This window comes from Pseudophryne corroboree, chromosome 10 (assembly GCF_028390025.1).
Source record: "Pseudophryne corroboree isolate aPseCor3 chromosome 10, aPseCor3.hap2, whole genome shotgun sequence".
In the NCBI taxonomy this organism is placed as follows: Eukaryota; Metazoa; Chordata; class Amphibia; order Anura; family Myobatrachidae; genus Pseudophryne; species Pseudophryne corroboree.
In genome coordinates this window covers 61,180,476-61,204,300 of record NC_086453.1, presented here as the reverse complement: position 1 = coordinate 61,204,300, position 23,825 = coordinate 61,180,476, and the positions used below count along the sequence as shown (strand labels likewise).

General features: G+C 48.4%; 1 protein-coding gene across 1 annotated transcript in view; it reads right to left on the bottom strand.

The window, feature by feature from the left end:
• The window catches only part of GYS1 (glycogen synthase 1), a 120,782-nt gene extending 98,351 nt beyond the window's left edge, over positions 1-22,431 (bottom strand). The window contains exon 1 of the mRNA XM_063942452.1: positions 22,069-22,431. Within this exon, the coding sequence (XP_063798522.1) occupies positions 22,069-22,186 (118 nt within the window). The 5' untranslated portion in view covers positions 22,187-22,431. The remainder of the gene's footprint in view (positions 1-22,068) is intronic.
• Between the last annotated feature and the right edge of the window lie 1,394 nt (positions 22,432-23,825).

The following is a 23,825-nucleotide window of genomic DNA, read 5'->3' as shown; positions in this document are numbered from 1 at the left end:
ACTGTGGGGTCATATCTGGCACTGCGGGCACATGGCACTGTGGGGGTATATCTGGCACTGTGGGGGCATATCTGGCACTGCGGGCACATGGCACTGTGGGGGCATATCTGTAATCTGGCACTGTGGGGGCATATCTAGCAGTGTGGGCACATGGCACTGTGGGGGCATATCTGTATCTGGCACTGTGGGGACATATCTGGAACTGCGGCTACATGGCACTGTGGGGGTATATCTGTAATCTGGCACTGTGGGGGCATATCTGGCACTATGGGGGCATATCTGGCACTGCGGGCACATGGCACTGTGGGGGCATATCTGTAATCTGGCACTGTGGGGGCATATCTAGCAGCGTGGGCACATGGCACTGTGGGGGCATATCTGTATCTGGCACTGTGGGGGCATATCTGGCACTGTGGGGGCATATCTGGCACTGTGGGGGCATATCTGGCACTGTGGGGGCATATCTGGCACTGCAGGCACATGGCACTGTGGGGGCATATCTGTATCTGGCACTGTGGGGGTATATCTGGAACTGTGGGCACATGGCACTGTGGGGGCATATCTGTAATCTGGCACTGTGGGGGCATATCTGGCACTGTGGGGGCATATCTGGAACTGCGGCCACATGGCACTGTGGGGGTATATCTGTAATCTGGCACTGTGGGGGCATATCTGGCACTGTGGGGGCATATCTGGCACTGTGGGGGCATATCTGGCACTGTGGGCGCATATCTGTAATCTGGCACTGTGGGGGCATATCTGGCACTGGGGGCATATCTAGAACTGCGGCCACATGGCACTGTGGGGGTATATCTGGCACTGTGGGGGCATATCTGGCACTGCGGGCACATGGCACTGTGGGGGCATATCTGTAATCTGGCACTGTGGGGGCATATCTAGCAGTGTGGGCACATGGCTCTGTGGGGGCATATCTGTATCTGGCACTGTGGGGGCATATCTGGCACTGTGGGGCACTATGGGGGCATATCTGGCACTGTGGGGGCATATCTGTAATCTGGCACTGTGGGGGCATATCTAGCAGTGTGGGCACATGGGACTGTGGGGGCATATCTTATCTGGCACTGTGGGGGCATATCTGGCACTGTGGGCACATGGCACTGTGGGGGCATATGTGTATCTGGCACTGCGGGGGCATATGTGTTTGAGGTTTTTACCTGTGGGGGCCAATGTGTTATTTCGTGCGAGACAGTCATTACAGCAAGGCTACGTCCCTTTTTTTGTTATACCACGCCCACTTTTTGTTATACCACGCCCACTTTTTTGCGCGGTATAACAGAGGAGGCATAACAGAGGAGGCACAAATATCATATGTCACGGTTCTATGTAACTAGAATAGGAAAAAACGGCATTAAAAAATCTGATATTTTTAAATGTAGCATTTACTTTATTGTAGCCTGCCCACATTAGGCTTGGGCAAACTTCAACTCTACAGCTTTTGTGGAGCTACAAGTCCCAGCTTCAATAGGTAGGCCCATATTACCTACACATTAGGGTGTCAGAGTCTGTTCTACCTCATGAATAGAGGTCGTTACCACTATCTCCTCTCCCCCATCTGCCCACGATGGTAGATAACACGGGTGGTTAAAAGAACTTGGTTCACATGTCACATACAATCGGGAAAGGGTATAGTATGGTATGCCGGCGGCCGGGCTCCCGGCGACCAGCATACCGGCGCCGGGAGCCCAACCGCCGGCATACCGACAGCGTGGCGAGCGCAAATGAGCCCACTATTTAATCTCCCTCCAGGGGGGTCGTGGACCCCCACGAGGGAGAAAATCTGTCGGTATGCAGGCTGTCGGGATTCCGGCGCCGGTATACTGTGCGCCGGGATCCCGACAGTCGGCAACCTGAAGACCACCCTCGGGAAACAAATACTGTGGGGGTAGGACACCCCTAGCACCCTTGGGGGTGGGAAGGGGGTGACATGTAAAAATCCATAGTGTTTGGGGTCGGGGAGATGAATAGTGACACTTCCGATGCCGTTTAAGTCCAAGTTCAGCCCCCATCAGCATGGGGGGTGAGAAGGAGTGAAAAATAAAATGAAGAAAATGACCGAGTGTCAAATCCACAGTTTTCAGGGTGGCTAAGCTGATCGCAGTTTGAAAATTGATATGTTCCTTACACTGTCCGTTAACATATAGGCTATGTATCTTCACGCTAATTCTTTTAGGGGTCTGGTAGTGAACATAAACTTGAAGACGGGCGCAATGAAAATAGTCTTATTGCGTTAAGAATTCCGCAGACAAAAAAGCTAATATATATATATATATATATATCTTCATTCATTGGTTCGTACAGTACAGTATTAGCTCCTATTTTCTGTAACACATGTGGGACGGTGTCCAAGACACTGGATCACCATCAGCGTCATTGGGGCCTGTTAGCACTGTCAGAAGATAATCGCACAGGCAGACAGAATTGTATTTTTGTATCACATTTTGTTCGGCAGTCTATCAATTTCAATAGGACCACTATAGAGCATTGGACTATTTTCAGGTCCAATCTATAACCGTAAAAAAGAATACCCCAGGTACTATAATGGACAGAATGGTGATGCAGGGTGTAGAGGGACAGCCATCCATGCCGATATCATGTTTTATGCACACAAAAAAAAAGTCAGGCGGAGAGATTTTAGATTGGCCATAGACCTCAAAAGGGACTTCTAATATCCAGAATTAACTATAGGAAATTGATTCTGCTAGTATACTGTACGTTTGGCATCCCGGTGGTCATGTGACAAATGCCGGAATCCTGACACCCTCAGGAAACCGCCGCTGGAACACCAGCAGTTGACATCTTGAAGGTAAATATCGGAGTAGGGGCAACCCTTCCTCAAATAGCATTCTCATAGTGCTAAAGATTAATGGTAACTCAGGGGAATTGTACATTAAAATGTATTCTGGCTGGCTGCCTCTTACCTAATAAGCAAGGTTTACTTGGCATAACATGAGGCAGCATAATATTCATTATAATGAACACTCCCATCTTAAATGAATATATCCTATGGCTGAATACGCATAGTTTCCTAGCCATGAACTGTACACGTGCACTTAGGCGTGTCAAGTTGGCTTTGCACATTCTATCAGTCCCCTTGTAAGAAACATACCACGCATTAAGCAATGTGTATACAAGGAATTATATGTCTTACTCCGTAAGCATATAATGCAACAGCAACTTAATTGTAAGGAGCACTCAGTCTCTTCATACATTTCTAGTGTTCTTTCTAGCACCCTGCACCTTTCACAATGGGAAGCAGTTGGCTTCCCGACGGATGGGATCCCGGCAGTCAATATACCAATGCCGGGATCCCCATGTAGGACGCGATGCCGGCGTCAACATACCGACGCCGCACGGGATGCTGCCGTCACATTATAGAAAGCCGGTATCCTGAAACGTCCTCACAGCGGGATGCCAGCGGGATGCCGCGGTGGGGGTAGGGGGGTAGAGAGGGTTAGGTTTAGGCACTAAGAGGCGGAGGTTAGGGTTAGGTTTAGGCAGCAGGGGAGGGTTAGACACCCCCAAGGGAGGGTTAGGGTAGAGGAAAGTTGAGGGTTAGGGGACTCAATGGGGGCTGGCGGGATTCTGATGGATGGGATGCCACTATTGGTATACTGACAGCCGGCATCCCGTCCAACTGCAAATTATACTGATCCCTTCACAAACCGTGCAGTTGCTCTTTCCTACCTGGAGTGTCGCTATCTGCTTTGGTGCTTCTAGTACAGTCTGGTCTGTATCTCAGCACTGAGATACAGACCAGACTGTGCTAGAAGCACCACAACAGAGAGCGACACCCCAAGCAGGAAAGGAGGAACTGCACAGGTTTTGAAAGGTATAGGGTGCTAGAAAGAACACTACAAAAGGCCATTCACTTGCTGTAAAGCCCTACATCAGTTGGTGGGGTCACAGGGACATTTCAGGCAGGTATATCAGCCTCCATCTTCCTTATACACATCTACACTATGATTCAGGCATTAGTGATTGCTCTTGTATATACAGGACACGGAGACATTATGGGCCCGTCACGCTGCATTTACCTGCTCAGTAATAGATGGTACCTGTAGACTATTATTTAACCCCAGCTCTCAGTCACTCCCAGCTGCCTTCTGTCACCTTCCCAATGATTCATCAAGCTTACTCATTTGGACTTAATCAGAAGTCACTTTCAGTGTGGGAGAAGTTTCCCCAGCACTGCCAGATTGCCAATTAATTACACAAATGGCCAAAAGATTAGCCCGGGTTAGGTGTACTCAGTAATTATTTGTGATATTCACTCTCCAGCAATACTCCGCAGGTGATTGTCCATGGGTTTTTTTTTTTTTTAAATCACATTGTTTGTAACGTTTCTGCTTTGTTATGTTGTTTTCACTTAAGGGCCCCATACACTAGAACGATAATGCCCGATTTAATCCGATTTCGGGCATTCGGCCCAATATATCGGGTGAAATCGGGCATTTTGGAGGCGTTTCCGATCCAATCCGATGCGCGTTCCCATGAGCAACGGATCGGATCCTCCAGATTGAACGTGCTGCACTCGTGATAGGTCGGACCCCGCAGGCATGGTGGCATCGCCCAAGCTATATCGTATGCAAAATGACAGCATACGATATATCTTGGCCGATCCTGCCGCCCGGGAGGCTGCCGGAGTGATCGCCTGCGATATGTCAGCTCACTGCAGTTATTTTGATGCTAATACAGAGCACGTTGCCTACACTACAGCAGTGTTACGGCAATTGCAGGAAATAATGACTGACATTTCTAGGGTGAAAAGTGGAATATTAAGCAAGATACACAATCATTTTGACAAAATGTTGACTAAGGTCCTGGTTAGATTGGGACACTAATGACGCCGCAGCTGCAAATGTGTACACAGATACTTTGTGCAAATATGCAAATGCCGCAACAGCCTGGACTTGTAAAGAGACATCCACGGTGATCAGTCAGGGAATCAGCAAAATGCAGCATGTTAAATTGCATACCTTTTTTACTAATGGCTTTGGATGGATATCTCCCCGAATGCTATGACATGGCAATCACAGCAATCGGTAAAGAAACGTGCTTTTATGGGACAGCTCAGACTTCATTGCATTAGTAAAGCATTATCACAATGATAAAGGTTTAGGGGCTTGTTAAGTGGGTTGAGGAGTCAGAGCCAGCCCTAGGCATAGATAAACTAGACAAATACCTAGGGCATTTGGGATGCCAAGGGGCATCCCAAGCCTAGGACCGGCTCAGCTTAACTGCAAGCAGCGGCCGTTTGCGGGACAGACCGTTGCGGGGTACTAGGACCCAGCAGCTTGCCGGAAGGGAGACCCAGCTCCGACCTGCACTGGCTCTGTCCTAAGTTACTTGGGCGGCAGTCCAATAGGGCTGTAAGTATTCTGTGTTACTGGGAATATGATTGTCTGTGAATAGTACTATGCAATGTGTGTGTGCGTGTGCGCAATCTGCATGGTAGTGTGCAACGTGTCTGTGAGTGTGCAATCTACATGGTAGTGTGCAATCTGTATGGAGTAGTGCAATGTGGCTGTGAGTGTGCAATCTGTATGGAGGTGTGCAATGTGGCTGTGAGTGTGCAATCTGTATGGAGGTGTGCAATGTGGCTGTGAGTGTGCAATCTATATGGAGGTGTGCAATGTGGCTGCGAGTGTGCAATGGTGTACATTGTGATTGATTGATTGATTGATTGATTGATTGATTGATTGTGCATTTCTACTAGGGCTGTGATAGTCTAATGTGAATGTGATTGTGCAGTGTGGCTGGTGATGTACAGGGTTGCTATCAGGTGGGGGGACTTCTGGGACTGGAGTCCCGGGCCCTGATAGCTGACAGAGCCCAGCCGCCGGCAGAGTTCATCATTACACAGAACAATGCAAACGGCTAGCACTGGCTAGAGAGGGATATGAATGAAGGACTCATCACTCCGCTAAGCTGTGTGATTAGTTATTCATTAATTAACAAATCAACCAGCGCTAGCAGGAGCAAGATCAGAGAATGCCTCCATTCTGCCTCCATAGTTGATCCACCTGCAGTTCTTCTCCTCTCCTCCCCACCTGCTTTCACTGGCTAAATAGTGTGCACTGCACTGAAGATGCAAATGTGAGATTGCAGCTGCGGTGCACAGCGGTACCTCTGCCCCTCTCTCCTACAGTATGTCCCCTTTACTATTTCTGTTTCTGCCCCCTCCCCACATCTGTGTCTCTGGGACCCCGAAATCTGTTTACCTGCCCCTTCCTGTTACTGTGTCTCTGCTCTCTTCCCCCCCCCCCCCCATACCTGTGTCTCTACACAATACCATATCTGTGTCTCTGCTACCACCCGTGGAGGTGGGGGGCCCAGCCCTTTTCATTTGTACTGGGCCCCACAATTTCTGTGGGGCCCAGTACAAATCAATGGCTGCCCTGGTGATGTGCAATCTGTACAGACATGAGCAATTTAGCTGTGGCCAGAAGCATAGAGAGGGCGGAGCTTAGAAGGAACTTGACAGTTGCCAGGTCACATGATGAGCAGAGCCTGTGTGAGGCCTACACACAGTATGCTGTCACTGGAATGCCAGTGTCTCCCCTCTCAGCTGTGCCATTCATTCTCCATCCAGAGCCTGGTCCAGCTAGCACTCACACCCTGCCAGCACAGGTGGGTCTATGAAGAGTACTGTAATGTAATGTCAATAAGAAGCAATGCGGTTTAATGTAAATAAGGAGCAATACAGTGCAGTGTAATGTGAATAAGGAGCAATACGGTGCAGTGTAATGTGAATAATCACCAATACTGTGCAGTGTAATATGAATAATCAGCAATACGGTGCAGTGTAATGTGAATAAGCGGCAATACGGTGCAGTGTAATGTGAATAAGCGTCAATACGGTGCAGTGTAATGTGAATAAGCGGCAATACGGTGCAGTGTAATGTGAATAAGCGGCAATACGGTGCAGTGTAATGTGAATAAGCGGCAATACGGTGCAGTGTAATGTGAATAAGCGGCAATACGGTGCAGTGTAATGTGAATAAGCGGCATTACGGTGCAGTGTAATGGGAATAAGGAGCAATACGGTGCAGTGTAATGTGAATAAGGAGCAATACGGTGCAGTGTCATTTGAATAAGGAGCAATACGGTGCAGTGTAATGTGAATAAGGAGCAATACGGTGCAGTGTAATGTGAATAATCAGCAATACGGTGCAGTGTAATGTGAATAAGCGGCAATACGGTGCAGTGTAATGTGAATAAGCGGCAATACGGTGCAGTGTAATGTGAATAAGCGGCATTACGGTGCAGTGTAATGGGAATAAGGAGCAATACGGTGCAGTGTAATGTGAATAAGGAGCAATACGGTGCAGTGTCATTTGAATAAGGAGCAATACGGTGCAGTGTAATGTGAATAAGGAGCAATACGGTGCAGTGTAATGTGAATAATCAGCAATACGGTGCAGTGTAATGTGAATAAGCGGCAATACGGTGCAGTGTAATGTGAATAAGCGGCAATACGGTGCAGTGTAATGTGAATAAGCGGCAATACGGTGCAGTGTAATGTGAATAAGCGGCAATACGGTGCAGTGTAATGTGAATAAGCGGCAATACGGTGCAGTGTAATGTGAATAAGCGGCATTACGGTGCAGTGTAATGGGAATAAGGAGCAATACGGTGCAGTGTAATGTGAATAAGGAGCAATACGGTGCAGTGTCATTTGAATAAGGAGCTATACGGTGCAGTGTAATGTGAATAAGGAGCTATACGGTGCAGTGTAATGTGAATAAGGAGCAATACGGTGCAGTGTAATGTGAATAAGGAGCAATACGGTGCAGTGTAATGTGAATAAGGAGCAATACGGTGCAGTGTAATGTGAATAAGAGGCAATACGGTGCAGTGTAATGTGAATAAGAGGCAATACGGTGCAGTGTAATGGGAATAAGAGGCAATACGGTGCAGTGTAATGTGAATAAGCGGCAATACGGTGCAGTGTAATGTGAATAAGCGGTAATACGGTGCAGTGTAATGTGAATAAGCGGCAATACGGTGCAGTGTAATGTGAATAAGCGGCAATACGGTGCAGTGTAATGTGAATAAGCGGCAATACGGTGCAGTGTAATGTGAATAAGCGGCAATACGGTGCAGTGTAATGTGAATAAGCGGCAATACGGTGCAGTGTAATGTGAATAAGCGGCAATACGGTGCAGTGTAATGTGAATAAGCGGCAATACGGTGCAGTGTAATGTGAATAAGCGGCAATACGGTGCAGTGTAATGTGAATAAGCGGCATTACGGTGCAGTGTAATGGGAATAAGGAGCAATACGGTGCAGTGTAATGTGAATAAGGAGCAATACGGTGCAGTGTCATTTGAATAAGGAGCTATACGGTGCAGTGTAATGTGAATAAGGAGCTATACGGTGCAGTGTAATGTGAATAAGGAGCAATACGGTGCAGTGTAATGTGAATAAGGAGCAATACGGTGCAGTGTAATGTGAATAAGAGGCAATACGGTGCAGTGTAATGTGAATAAGAGGCAATACGGTGCAGTGTAATGTGAATAAGAGGCAATACGGTGCAGTGTAATGGGAATAAGGAGCAATACGGTGCAGTGTAATGGGAATAAGGAGCAATACGGTGCAGTGTAATGGGAATAAGAGGAAATACGGGGCAGTGTAATGTGAATAAGCGGCAATACGGTGCAGTGTAATGTGAATAAGAGGCAATACGGTGCAGTGTAATGTGAATAAGCGGCAATACGGTGCAGTGTAATGTGAATAAGGAGCTATACGGTGCAGTGTAATGGGAATAAGGAGCATTACGGTGCAGTGTAATGTGAATAAGCGGCAATACGGTGCAGTGTAATGTGAATAAGGAGCAATACAGTGCAGTGTAATGTGAATAAGAGGCAATACGGTGCAGTGTAATGTGAATAAGAGGCAATGCGGTGCAGTGTAATGTGAATAAGAGGCAATGCGGTGCAGTGTAATGTGAATAAGAGGCAATACGGTGCAGTGTAATGGGAATAAGGAGCAATACGGTGCAGTGTAATGGGAATAAGGAGCAATACGGTGCAGTGTAATGGGAATAAGAGGAAATACGGGGCAGTGTAATGTGAATAAGCGGCAATACGGTGCAGTGTAATGTGAATAAGAGGCAATACGGTGCAGTGTAATGTGAATAAGCGGCAATACGGTGCAGTGTAATGTGAATAAGGAGCTATACGGTGCAGTGTAATGGGAATAATAAGAATTTACTTACCGATAATTCTATTTCTCATAGTCCGTAGTGGATGCTGGGACTCCGTCAGGACCATGGGGAATAGCGGGCTCCGCAGGAGACAGGGCACATCTAAAAAAGCTTTTAGGTCACATGGTGCGTACTGGCTCCTCCCCCTATGACCCTCCTCCAAGCCTCAGTTAGGTACTGTGCCCGGACGAGCGTACACAATAAGGAAGGATCTTGAATCCCGGGTAAGACTCATACCAGCCACACCAATCACACCGTACAACTTGTGATCTGAACCCAGTTAACAGTATGATAACACAAACGAAGTAGCCTCTGAACAGATGGCTCACAACAACAGTAATAACCCGATTTTTGTAACAATAACTATGTACAAGCATTGCAGACAATCCGCACTTGGGATGGGCGCCCAGCATCCACTACGGACTATGAGAAATAGAATTATCGGTAAGTAAATTCTTATTTTCTCTAACGTCCTAGTGGATGCTGGGACTCCGTCAGGACCATGGGGATTATACCAAAGCTCCCAAACGGGCGGGAGAGTGCGGATGACTCTGCAGCACCGAATGAGAGAACTCCAGGTCCTCTTTAGCCAGAGTATCAAATTTGTAAAATTTTACAAACGTGTTCTCCCCTGACCACGTAGCTGCTCGGCAAAGTTGTAATGCCGAGACTCCTCGGGCAGCCGCCCAGGATGAGCCCACTTTCCTTGTGGAATGGGCCTTTACAGATTTAGGCTGTGGCAGGCCTGCCACAGAATGTGCAAGTTGGATTGTACTACATATCCAACGTGCAATCGTCTGTTTAGACGCAGGAGCACCCAACTTGTTGGGTGCATACAATGTAAACAACGAGTCAGATTTTCTGACTCCAGCTGTCCTTGAAATATATATTTTTAATGCTCTGACAACGTCCAGTAACTTGGAGTCCTCCAAGTCGCTAGTAGCCGCAGGCACCACAATAGGCTGGTTCAAGTGAAATGCCGAAACCACCTTAGGGAGAAATTGAGGACGTGTCCTCAATTCTGCCCTGTCCGAATGGAATATCAGATATGGGCTTTTGTATGACAAAGCTGCCAACTCCGAAACTCTCCTGGCTGAAGCCAGGGCCAACAGCATGGTTACCTTCCATGTAAGGTATTTTAAATCTACCGATTTTAAAGGCTCAAACCAATGAGATTTGAGAAAATTTAGAACCACGTTCAAATCCCACGGTGCCACTGGAGGCACTATTGGGGGTTGTATATGTAGTACACCTTTGACAAAAGTTTGTACTTCAGGCACTGACGCCAATTCCTTCTGGAAGAAAATTGATAAGGCCGAAATTTGAACTTTAATGGACCCCAATTTGAGGCCCATAGACAATCCTGCTTGCAGGAAATGTAAGAATCGACCCAATTGAAATTCTTCCGTTGGAGCCTTCTTGGCCTCACACCACGCAACATATTTTCTCCAAATGCGGTGATAATGTTGTGCGGTCACTTCTTTCCTGGCTTTAATTAAAGTAGGAATAACTTCCTCAGGAATGCCCTTCTCTTTTAGAATCCGGCGTTCAACCGCCATGCCGTCAAACGCAGCCGCGGTAAGTCTTGGAACATACAAGGTCCCTGCTGAAGCAGATCCCTTCTTAGAGGTAGAGGCCACGGATCCTCCGTGAGCATCTCTTGAAGTTCCGGATACCAAGTTCTTCTTGGCCAGTCCGGAGCTACCAGTATTGTTCTTACTCCTCTTTTCCGTATAATTCTCAGTACCTTTGGTATGAGAGGCAGAGGAGGGAACACATACACTGACTGGTACACCCACGGTGTTACCAGAGCGTCCACAGCTATTGCCTGAGGGTCTCTTGACCTGGCGCAATACCTGTCCAATTTTTTGTTGAGGCGAGACGCCATCATGTCCACCTTTGGTTTTTCCCAACGGTTCACAATCATGTGGAAAACTTCTGGATGAAGTCCCCACTCTCCCGGGTGAAGGTCGTGTCTGCTGAGGAAAACTGCTTCCCAGTTGTCCACTCCCGGGATGAACACTGCTGACAGTGCTACGACATGATTCTCCGCCCAGCGCAGAATCCTTGCAGCTTCTGCCATTGCACTCCTGCTTCTCGTGCCGCCTTGTCGGTTTACGTGGGCGACTGCCGTGATGTTGTCGGACTGGATCAACACCGGCTGACCCTGAAGCAGCGATTTTGCCAGGCTTAGAGCATTGTAGATCGCTCTTAGCTCCAGTATATTTATGTGAAGAGACGTCTCCAGGTTTGACCACACGCCCTGGAAGTTTCTTCCCTTTGTGACTGCTCCCCAACCTCGTAGGCTGGCATCCGTAGTCACCAGGACCCAGTCCTGTATGCCGAATCTGCGGCCCACTAACAGATGGGCAGTCTGCAACCACCACAGGAGAGACAACCTTGTTCTCGGTGACAGTGTTATCCGCTGATGCATGTGCAGATGCGATCCGGACCATTTGTCCAGCAGATCCCACTGAAATGTTCGTGCATGGAATCTGCCGAATGGAATCGCTTCGTACGAAGCCACCATCTTTCCCAGGACTCTTGTGCATTGATGTACTGACACAGTTCCTGGTTTTAGGAGGTTCTTGACAAGTTCGGATAACTCCCTTGCTTTCTCTTCCGGGAGAAATACCTTTTTCTGAACCGTGTCCAGAATCATGCCCAGGAACAGCAGATGTGTTGTCGGGGTCAATTGAGATTTTGGAAGATTTATAATCCACCCGTGTTGCTGAAGCACTACTTGTGTTAGCGCTACACCGACTTCCAGCTGTTCTCTGGACTTTGCCCTTATCAGGAGATCGTCCAAGTAAGGGATAATTAATACGCCTTTTCTTCGTAGAAGAACCATCATTTCGGTCATTACCTTGGTAAAGACCCGAGGGGCCGTGGACAACCCAAACGGCAGCGTTTGAAACTGATAATGACAGCCTTGTATCACGAACCTGAGATACCCTTGGTGTGAGGGGTAAATCGGGACATGTAGATAAGCATCTTTTATGTCCAAGGACACCATGAAGTCTCCTTCTTCCAGATTCGCTATCACTGCTCTGAGTGACTCCATCTTGAACTTGAATTTCTTTATGTACAGGTTCAAGGATTTCAGATTTAGAATAGGCCTTACCGAACCGTCCGGTTTCGGTACCACAAATAGTGTGGAATAATACCCCTTTCCCTGTTGTAGGAGGGGTACCTTGACTATCACCTGCTGAGAATACAGCTTGTGAATGGCTTCCAAAACCGACGTCCTTTCTGAGGGAGACGTTGGTAAAGCAGACTTTAGGAACCGGCGAGGGGGAGACCTTTCGAACTCCAGCATGTAACCCTGAGATACTATCTGCAGGACCCACGGGTCCACTTGTGAGTGAACCCATTGATTGCTGAAAATCTTGAGTCGACCCCCCACCGTTCCTGAGTCCGCTTGTAAAGCCCCAGCGTCATGCTGATGGCTTTGTAGAAGCCGGGGCGGGCTTCTGTTCCTGGGCAGGGGCTGCTTGCTGCCCTTTCTTACCCTTTCCTCTGCCTCGCGGCAGATAAGACTGTCCTTTTGGTCGCTTTTTATAGGAGCGAAAGGACTGCGGCTGAAAAGACGGTGTCTTTTTCTGTTGGGAGGGGGTCTGAGGTAAAAAAGTGGATTTGCCGGCAGTTGCCGTGGCCACCAGGTCCGAAAGACCGACCCCAAACAATTCCTCTCCTTTATATGGCAATACTTCCATATGCCTCTTGGAATCCGCATCACCTGACCACTGTCGCGTCCATAAACTTCTTCTGGCAGATATGGACATCGCGCTTACTCTTGATGCTAGAGTACAAACATCCCTCTGAGCATCTCGCATATAAAGGAAAGCATCCTTTAATTGCTCTAGAGTCAATAAAATACTGTCCCTATCCAGGGTATCAATATTTTCAGTCAGAGAATCCAACCACACTACCCCAGCACTGCACATCCAGGCTGAGGCTATTGCCGGTCGCAGTACAACACCAGTATGTGTGTATATACTCTTCAGTGTAGTTTCCAGCCTCCTATCTGCTGGATCCTTGAGGGCGGCCGTATCAGGAGACGGCAACGCCACTTGCTTTGATAAACGTGTGAGCGCCTTATCCACCCTAGGGGGTGTTTCCCAGCGCGCCCTAACCTCTGGTGGGAAAGGGTATAATGCCAATAACTTCTTGGAAATTAGCAGTTTTCTATCGGGGTTAACCCACGCTTCATCACACACGTCATTCAATTCCTCTGATTCTGGAAAAAATACAGGTAGTTTTTTCACCCCCCACATAATACCCCTTTTTGAGGTACCAGCAGTATCAGAGATCTGCAAAGCCTCCTTCATTGCCGTGATCATATAACGTGTGGCCCTATTGGAAAATACGTTTGTTTCTTCACCGTCGACACTAGATTCATCTGTGTCGGTACCCGTGTCGACTGACTGAGGTAAAGGACGTTTTACAGCCCCTGACGGTGTCTGAGACGCCTGAACCGGTACTAACTGGTTTGCCGGGCGTCTTATTTCGTCAACTGACTTTTGTAATGTGCTGACATTATCACGTAATTCCATAACTAAAGCCATCCATTCCGGTGTCGACTCCCTAGGGGGTGACATTACCATCATCGGCAATTGCTCTGCCTCCACACCAACATCGTCCTCATACATGTCGACACACACGTACCGACACACAGCAGCCACACAGGGAATGCTCTAATCGAAGACAGGACCCCCTAGCCCTTTGGGGAGACAGAGGGAGAGTTTGCCAGCACACACCAAAAGCGCTATAAATGTATATAAACAACCCTAGAAGGTGTTGTTTACTATATATGCGCTCTTAATATATAAATATCGCCAATTTATGCCCCCCTTCTCTTTGTTACCCTGTTTCTGTAGTGCAGTGCAGGGGAGAGACCTGGGAGCCTTCCTCACCAGCGGAGCTGAGCAGGAAAATGGCGCTGAGTGCTGAGGAGAATAAGCTCCGCCCCTTTTTCGGCGGGCTTTTCCCCGGTTTTTAAGAAACTGGCCTGGGTTAAAATACATACATATAGCCTTAATGGCTATATGTGATGTATTTATTTTGCCACTAAAGGTAATTATATTGCTGCCCAGGGCGCCCCCAGCAGCGCCCTGCACCCTCCGTGACTGAGTCAGTGAGCCGTGTGACAACAATGGCGCACAGCTGCCGTGCTGTGCGCTACCTTCAAGAAGACTGAGGAGTCTTCTGCCGCCTGCTTTCCGGACCTCCGTTCTGCCGTCTCTTCAGCGCCTGTAAGGGGGATCGGCGGCGCGGCTCCGGGACGAACCCCAGGCTGACCTGTGTTCCGACTCCCTCTGGAGCTAAGTGTCCAGTAGCCTAAGACTCCAATCCATCCTGCACGCAGGTGAGTTGGAAATCTCTCCCCTAAGTCCCTCGATGCAGTGATCCTGTTGCCAGCAGGAATCACTGAGATTGAAACCTAAAAAAAAACTTTTCTAAACAGCTCTTTAGGAGAGCCACCTAGATTGCACCCTCTCGGACGGGCACAAAAACCTAACTGAGGCTTGGAGGAGGGTCATAGGGGGAGGAGCCAGTACGCACCATGTGACCTAAAAGCTTTTTTAGATGTGCCCTGTCTCCTGCGGAGCCCGCTATTCCCCATGGTCCTGACGGAGTCCCAGCATCCACTAGGACGTTAGAGAAAAGGAGCATTACGGTGCAGTGTAATGTGAATAAGCGGCAATACGGTGCAGTGTAATGTGAATAAGGAGCAATACAGTGCAGTGTAATGTGAATAAGAGGCAATGCGGTGCAGTGTAATGTGAATAAGAGGCAATGCGGTGCAGTGTAATGTGAATAAGAGGCAATGCGGTGCAGTGTAATGTGAATAAGAGGCAATGCGGTGCAGTGTAATGTGAATAAGAGGCAATACGGTGCGCCAATGTTCCTTGTGGCAAGGGTACCAAAATGAGGATTGCTATGGGTGAGGGGTGATGGGTGTTGCTGTGGTGTGTGTTCCTGGGTTATGGGTGCTGTGCTCGGAGATGGGTGCTGGGTCAGAGGTTGAAATAGTGGCGGTGCTAGAGGGTACCAGCCAAATTATTGCCTAGGGAAGTGGTTCCCAAACTTTTTTGAATCACGGTGCCCTACAGTATCAGAATTTTTTTCACGGCAGCCCTAGGACAAAAGTTTCTTATTTTAGAAATTTTGAAAAAGATATTAAAATAAAGTAATGTGTCTATATGTCATCCTTAGGCTCAGTTATCTGGCGAGAGACAGGATTTGCGTCTGTTTGTCCACATATTTTATGATTAGCAGCCACTGGCACTGGTTTTGCCTATTATATTGACAATACATAATTTTAATTGGTCCTGTACCACCACTCCAAGGCACCCCTGCAGGTTCCCTAAGGCACCCCAGGGAGGCATGGCACACAGTTTGAGAACCACTGGCATAGGGCATCAAATTGGTTAGGGCCAGTTGAGGGTATTGCTTAACTGTACCCCATGGGACCACAGCTGGATACACAGTATGCGATTCTCGGCCCGGCATGGTCAGATAGGGCCAATAATTGTGTAGTGTGTATGCAGCACCAGGGCTCATTGGATGGACTCGTGTTGCACGCGTTATGTCGGCCCAGTTGTTTTGGTATCAGAAAGTGCAGTGTGCAGACCTCTAGCAGACATCTGCCGACAGTTGTACGGAGACACTGATCAGCTATGGGATTTGGAATGGAAAGGGTCTGTAGGGTGTAGTATGTATTTTGCCCGTTTACAGGATGGCTTTGGTCAGTCTGATTCGTCCTACTCATTAATATCATTGGGCAAAATCTTATAGTGTACACAGCTTAACGCCGTGTAGACCCTGGAACTTCCAGCACCCTAAGGAATCAAGCAGGGAGCAGGTGTCTCTGTCCTGATCCAGAGGACTTAAGGCCCATACACATTACACGATGTCGCTCTGTGAGCGACATCGTCTAACGTTTCCCCCTCCCGGGCCGGCCGGTCGGCGGCCGCCTGTACGCACTGAGCGATATGACCGCTCATATCGCTCAGTGACGTCACACCCCCGCCAGCCCTGCATGAAGGTCGTGGACGACAGTCCACATCCTTCATGCATGCCCTACCGACAGCGACGATCGTTGCCGACCCGCGGGGCCGCGCATCGGTCGTCGCTGGCGGCATACACACTTAACGATATAATGAGCGACGTCGCTCAAGGAGGGGGAAAATGAGCGACGTCGCTCATTATATCGTTAAGTGTGTATGGACCTTTACACAACGCACTTGCATCACAGGCATTTATCTCTGTTTTACACATGCCAGGACTTTATTTGCCTTTGCAAGCGCTGGCTGGCACGGGGTGTGCAGCTATTCAGCTTTGTAAATCCCCTCTCAATCCTAGTTCTCCAACTGTATTCCATTTATTACACGAGCAGCATAGGTCAAGGTGCATAGCCTTATAGTTATCTGTATTATATTTAATGTGTAATTGCACAGCCCCATTAGACAATAAACCCTCTCTGTAGGAACTGACTACCTGTGCCCTGTGTAACCCTACGTAGCTTAGGGTCATCAGCACATGTGGACAAATGACATCCTTAGCCACCTACAAGCTCATAATGAAATTAGACCGTCCCCAGTAGTGGTTCTAGGAGGAAACTACTAATGGCTGCACAATGTGTTCCGTTTATGCCTCTACGCAAGTTCAAACCTTATCCCCTAGACATAGGACACTTATCTTGGGAACAAGACTATTATATGGAACAGAATTGAATGCTTTGGAAAATATCCCATTGATTGCATTACCAAGATCCTGTTCAAACAACGATACAGCTGTCTGCACTGTTCTCTGCTGGCTCATTTCCATACATCACAATGTCCTTGAAAGTTCAAGGTCTCCCTGGGCTTCCCTTCTGGAATCTGTGCTTCCCCCATCATCCTCCTCTTTCCATCTTTCCAGAAGGCAAATAGAATTACAGACATACTGTATAAAGCAAAGATCAGGGAGACCTGGTCAAAGAGCTTACAATCCAATGGGAAAATGTCATGGCAGAGACAAACTGAGCGAGTGAATGTCAGAGTAGAGACTGAGAATGAGGGTGAATTAGTGACTGTTTTGTAAAATTTATTAAAAAACATTCATTTAGAATACACCCTCCCCATTAATTATAATCTGCTATTTAATCTTGCCTTTATTTACAGATGTCCATTATATTTGCTGAAGAATCAGGCGCTTCTATACCTTATTTTTGACAAAATAAATAAAAAAATCGAAAAATAAGATTACAATTTAAAAAAAAAAAACGAAAAAAAAAAAAATTACACCGGCATACGCGGTCACTTTTCAGTAGAACAATCCTAACGCCACGATTCCCCATAGAGCAAATAATTTCTATTAGTCTCCAATTTATAAGCAGATTACACTTCCCATTTGTCACTAGACTGATAAGGTATTCTCTTATCGCTTGATAAGCATAATTTAATAGCACAATTGGTGTTTCCGCATTACTGCCTATTTACCTATCTCCTTGTTCAGCACATGAACACGCAAGTGTCTCACCGCAATGAGGAATATGGAAAAACGTCTCAACCCAGGAGGCACAATCCATTTCCAAGCGGTGCGATCTCTATTGATAGCAGCCTTTAGACAGTAGCTGGCCGTCTCGAAGATTTGCACATTAAATAGATCAATATTATCAAAACTGCATCTCCGTTTTTTTCTTAAAAATGCAGAGCTATTTATGCAGCTACCACTTTGCACAAGAGTATAGTATATGGGGGGGGTAATTCCAAATTGATCGCAGCAGGATTTTTGTTAGCAATTGGGCAAAACCATGTGCACTGCAGGGGGGGCAGATATAACATGTGCAGAGAGTTAGATTTGGGTGGGGTGTGTTCAATCTGCAATCTAATTTGCAGTGTAAAAATAAAGCAGCCAGTATTTACCCTGCACAGAAACAAAATAACCCTCCCAAATCTAACTCTTTCTGCACATGTTATATCTGCCTCCCCTGCAGTGCACATGGTTTTGCCCAACTGCTAACAAAAATCCTGCTGCGATCAACTTGGAATTACCCCCATTGTTTTATTTTATTCTTGGAGCTGCAGCTAATTCTCTCTCTGTCTTGTTGCCCTCTCAGTATTGACTATGCTGCACTCAGTGGCCAGCAATTAACGGATAACACAGGGGGTGAGTCAGACTTGATCGCTGGGCTGCTAACTTTGCTGTCCTGCGTTTAGATAGTCGCCGCCTCCAGGGGGGAGTGTAAATTTGCTGTGCAAGTGTGCGATCACATGTGTACGCCGAGCTGCTAAATTCCACTGCGTGCAGTCTCTGCGCAGCCCAAGACTCACTCCTCCAATGCGATCAGAACGGGCTGATTGAGGCTGGAGCTGATGTCAGACACCCTCCCTGGAAACGATTGGGCACACCTGCGTTTTTCCAGACACTCCCAATAAACAGTCAGTTACCACCCACGAATGGCTTCCTCCTGTCAATCACCTTTTGAACGCCCGTTTCGCACCCACCCGTCGCTGACCGGTAATAAAGATCATTATGATGATAAATAACGTGAGATATCACACAGCCAATAACAATCATTTGGGCAGTACGGACGGTGTAATGGTTAGCATTACTTCCTCGCAGCACTGAGGTCATGGGTTCCATTCCCACCAAGGACCTAGCGTGTATATGTTAATATAGAGTGTAAGCTCCACTGGGGCAGGGACTGATGTTAATGGCCAAATAGTCTCTGTAAAGCGCTGCGGAATATGGGGGTCATTCCAACCTGATCGTAGCTGTGCTAAATTCAGCACTGCTACGATCACTTACACTGACATGCGCGGGGACGCCCAGCACGGGGCTAGTCCGCCCGCATGTCAGGCCGCCCCCCCCCCCCCCCTCCGTACAAGTACAAAAACATCGCGCAGAGGCAATGCTTTAGTACTTGAAGAGTAACTCCCAGCCAGCGCACCTCCTGTGACGGCACGCAGCCGCTGCGGCCCGCCCCCCGCACGCTCCGACCACGCCTGTGTTGGCCGGATCGCGCTTGCAAAACGACGGCGTACCGCCCAGCGATCGCCTCTTCCTGTCAATCAGCCAGTGGCGATCGCTAGGCAACGACAGCCGTCGGCTGTTAGCCATGCGCCGGCGCATGCACAGTTCTGACCCGATCGCTGTGCTGCGATGAACTGCAGCGAGCGATCAGGTCGGAATGACCCACTATGTGCGTGCTATATAAATAACTGGTAATACATAAATAATATGGAACAGTACACAAATTGTATCATGAACTCTATACCTGTATTTAAAAGCAAAAAGATCATTTTTCTGACAATGTTGTGTGTGCGCCCTGGGGGCATTGCTGTAGACTGAAGCATTTTAGACAATTGATGAGAGATGCTGCACGTATGCTTTGTACATGTGCCAGACGAACATACTAAATTACTACATGCAGAGGCAGAGCATGCTACAACCAGGACGCCTTGCTCTGCAAAAGCATGGTGTAACCCTGGCAGGAAGAAGGTGCAACCTCAGTATCCAGGCCCTCATCTGGTGCATTGCCTAAACTGTGCCATATGTAGGCAAGACATGTACTCCCAGCACAGTAGCGGCTCTTGCCACGGGCAAGCAGGCTTTTTGCCTGGGGTGCCGCTGTCCCGAGGGCGCCGCCGCCGTGGCAAGAGCCACTACTGGTGCTGTACGGTGCGCCTGACGTCATCGTGCACCGCACGGCATTGCGGGAGCGGAAGCACGGCAAGGTGGGTGCAGTGCTATGGGAGAGTCCGATGAGCTGCGCCTGTGGCCGGAGACTGAGGGCAGCAGCGGTCGGGAAGCAGGAGCAGGTGAGTTTTTTTTATTTTATTTACTTACATTTTTTTTTGTTAAGCGGCGCTACTAGGGGCACAACTCTACAGGGGCCACAGTACTGGGGGCACAACTACAAGGGCGCCCCTTTCCATGAAGCCACACTCCTATTTTTTGCCGCGCGCCTACCACGCACACTAAGCCTGTTTTACCTGTCGGGGGGGACATAGGAAACTTTCGTCCTGGACGCCACAAGGTCTACAACCGCCCCCCCCTGTCCCAGCAACAAGCAGCACAGGCTGTAGATAGGCTCTCTGATGTGTCCTCATTGTTGAGATCCACAAATGTGCCGGGGAATGTATCTCAAGCCATTTCCAAATTAATTATTTTATATACAGTATAGGTTTCGGCTATAAAGTCATTTACCTGGTATACACTGTACAATTATCCATCCAATATGCAGTTTATCGCTGATCGGCCAGATAATTGTACAGTGTGTTGTTCATTCATAAGCACTAACAGGAACAGTCCCGCACCAGTATATGATTTTACTGTAATATCAGATTATTAAGGGCTTAACTCACAATCAACATATCTATATTGGTATCCAATTAAGGGGTCGATTTACTAAGCCTTGGATGGAGATAAAGTCGCTGGAGTTAAAGAACCAGCCAATCAGCTCCTAACTGCCATGCCACAGGCTGGGTTTGAAAAATGACAGCTAGGAGCCGATTGGCTGGTACTTTATCTCCATCCAAGGCTTAGTAAATAGACCCTTAAATTCCTATGAAATTGGTGTTGAGGTGCTACCCACTACTCTATTGAGATCAAAACACCAACACAAGACAGAGTAGTCGTGTATGAGCACTAAGGGCTGTTTCACACGCAGCGTTTTTGCCCGGATGGCAAAAAGCCGGACCAACTTTGTCTGGCTTTTTGTCATGCGGCAGAGTCTTTCACACACAACGGCTTTGCGCCGTGTGTAATGCTGTGCGCATGCGCAGCAGCAGACACGGCTTGAGAAAAAACAGTTGTGCGCGAAAGCTCCCATTCACACACACGGTTCACTGCATACAAGGACGTCACGGCCCCGGCAGCCGGACTTTTCAGTGGATATTTCCGGCTGCAACCCGGCAGCCGTTCCGGGGCCGTGCCATGTGAAAGCACCCTACACTTTACATAATTAAATACAATACAGGAACGGGAAAAAGCCCTAAGGGGCCTATTTGTCACCATAGGCTGCGGATGACAGGTGATAAAATCGTCCATATTCGCACTCCGATAATTGATTACATTGCACGGATGTATCAATTATCGCATGCAGGCGCAAGCTGTCCCTGCGATAACAATTCGCAGCATCATCAGTGTACAAAATCATCGAGCATGACCGAAAGTTAGAAATTAGTGAACCCTTGACACCTGGTGAATGCCAGATGACTATACTTGTATCTAAAATTAAATTTCACAATACTAGCACACATATATCATGTAGATATTATATCATGTAACCATGATGTATGCACTATGTAAGTATATCCTGTATGCTTTATGTATATTATCGGGTGTAGTATGGTATGCCGGCGGTCGGGCTCCCGGCGACCAGCATACCGGCGCCGGGAGCCCGACCGCCGGCATACCGACAGTGTGGCGAGCGCAAATGAGCCCCTTGCGGGCTCGCTGCACTCGCCACGCTGCGGGCACGGTGGCGCGCTACGCTATTTTATTCTCCCTCCAGGGGGGTCGTGGACCCCCCCCCCCCGAGGGAGAATAAGTGTCGGGATTCCGGCGCCGGTATACTGTGCGTCGGGATCCCGACAGCCGGCATACTGAAGACCACCCATATTATCTTTATGCAGCCTGCCCTGCACCATGAAGTGCATTATGTACACCATATAGTGCCTGCAGACTGCTGCCCTATGCTTGCTGGCTGGCAGAGTGATCCCCATGGCATGCTGTGCAATCTCCTGCTGGTTGCACCATATAGACAGATGCTTCCTACATCCTGCATATGACACACTGACATTGCACTAGCCCACAGAGGTGCCCAGAGGGCACAGCAGGGTTACCTTTATTGGCCACTTCCCAGGCCACCTCGAACAGCACAGTGTTGTCCAGGTCCAGGTCATCGTCCCAGTCCTCCAGACCGGTGAGGGAGGTGACGGACAGGCTGCGGGCGAGGGGCATCTTGCAGGAGGGTGACAGAGCCGGGCTGCTGCACTCTGAGGGCTGGTTACCAGGGTCAGTCAGCGGTGGCAAGGGTGGCCTGTCCTTGAACTGTCACCTCCTGCTTGCACCCACTAACCCTCCACATTGACTGACTCCGCTGCTGCTGCCCCCTTGCAACACTGTGACAGCCAGCAACACCTCCGCTCACCACCAGCCCTCACGCACGGGGCACGCCCCCACTGCCCGGAGTTAAAATGGAGACGAGCGTACTCGCCCTGCTGTGTACGTTTCCCTGGCCAGAGATTGGTTTGGTGATGCGGACACGTGGGTTGAAAAATACGGCATTAGAGTAGAGGGCGGAGCTCTGCTATAGGCAAGGAAGAAGAGGAGGGATTGGCTAATGTTACTGTCAGTTATAGTGAGTGGCAAGTGTCTGCGGCGCGTGGTGTACGTGCAGGCAGGGGGTGGGAAGAATTGCGCAATATAATTGTATGTAGGCACAGACCCTTGCTGGTCATGTGGACCCTGGAGCGCAACCTTTTATAAAATCATGGCCACACACCCTTTGTTGCTGAGTGGGTGTACCTAAATTAGGCCCTTGGAGCACTAGAAATCCCAGAGTGTCATGTTTCCTCCATTTTATTCTAGCATGTTGTTTGCAAATTTAAATACCCCTCCTCAATAAATATTATTCTACATATCCCAGAATATCCAAATATGCTCTGCCATGGCCATATTAGAAGATGACAGGTGCAGTCTCCATCTGGTCCCCCTCCTCTTTAGCTCGGAGCCCAGGGCAAGATGAAGAGTGGCGCCCCCCCCTAAAAAAAAACCTAAATGAAGCACCATCTGGCCACGCACCAGAAGGGGTGTGGCCACATACCAGAAGGGGCATGGCAACTGAAAATGGGGCGTGCCAACATGACTATCACCTACCCCCTGTGTTGCTTTTCAGCATACTATCACATACCCTCCAACTGTACCTTTTTAATAGGTACAGTACCTTTTTTTGATGGTCTGTACCGATTTTTGGCTCTCCAAACTTCCATTGAAAGTATAGGAAAAGGTGCAGGATGAGCAGTGTGGACCTCTCTGGACCCAGGGCCCCGTGTGCACTGCGCACCTTGCACCCATTTCATACTGTACATGCCACTGACTCTGGCAATGTCCCTGGGAACGACTGTGTATACCGGTATGGGTCGTTGGATCGACAGTCATTAGGTCGACCACTATTGGTCGACAGAGTCATTAGGTTGACATGGTCATTAGGTCAACATGTACTAGGTCGGCAGGTCAAATGGTCAACTTGATGTTTTTTTTACTTTTTGTGGTGTCGTTTTCTTCGTAAAGTGACCGGGAACCCCAATTAGTGCACCGTGTCCCCTCGCATGGCTCGCTTCGCTCGCCATGCTTTGGGCAAGGTGCCTCGCTCCGCTACCGCTGCGCTCGGCACAGGTTACCATTCCCAATTGTAGTCCACGTGGATCGTAAAGTATGAAAAAGTCCAAAAATTTTAAAAAAAATGTGAAAAACTCATGTCAACCCTTTTCCATGTCGATCTAGTACATGTCGACCTAATGATCATGTCGACCTAATGACCATGTTGACCAATAGTGGTCGACCTAATGACCGTATCCTGCGTATACAGGGTTGGACT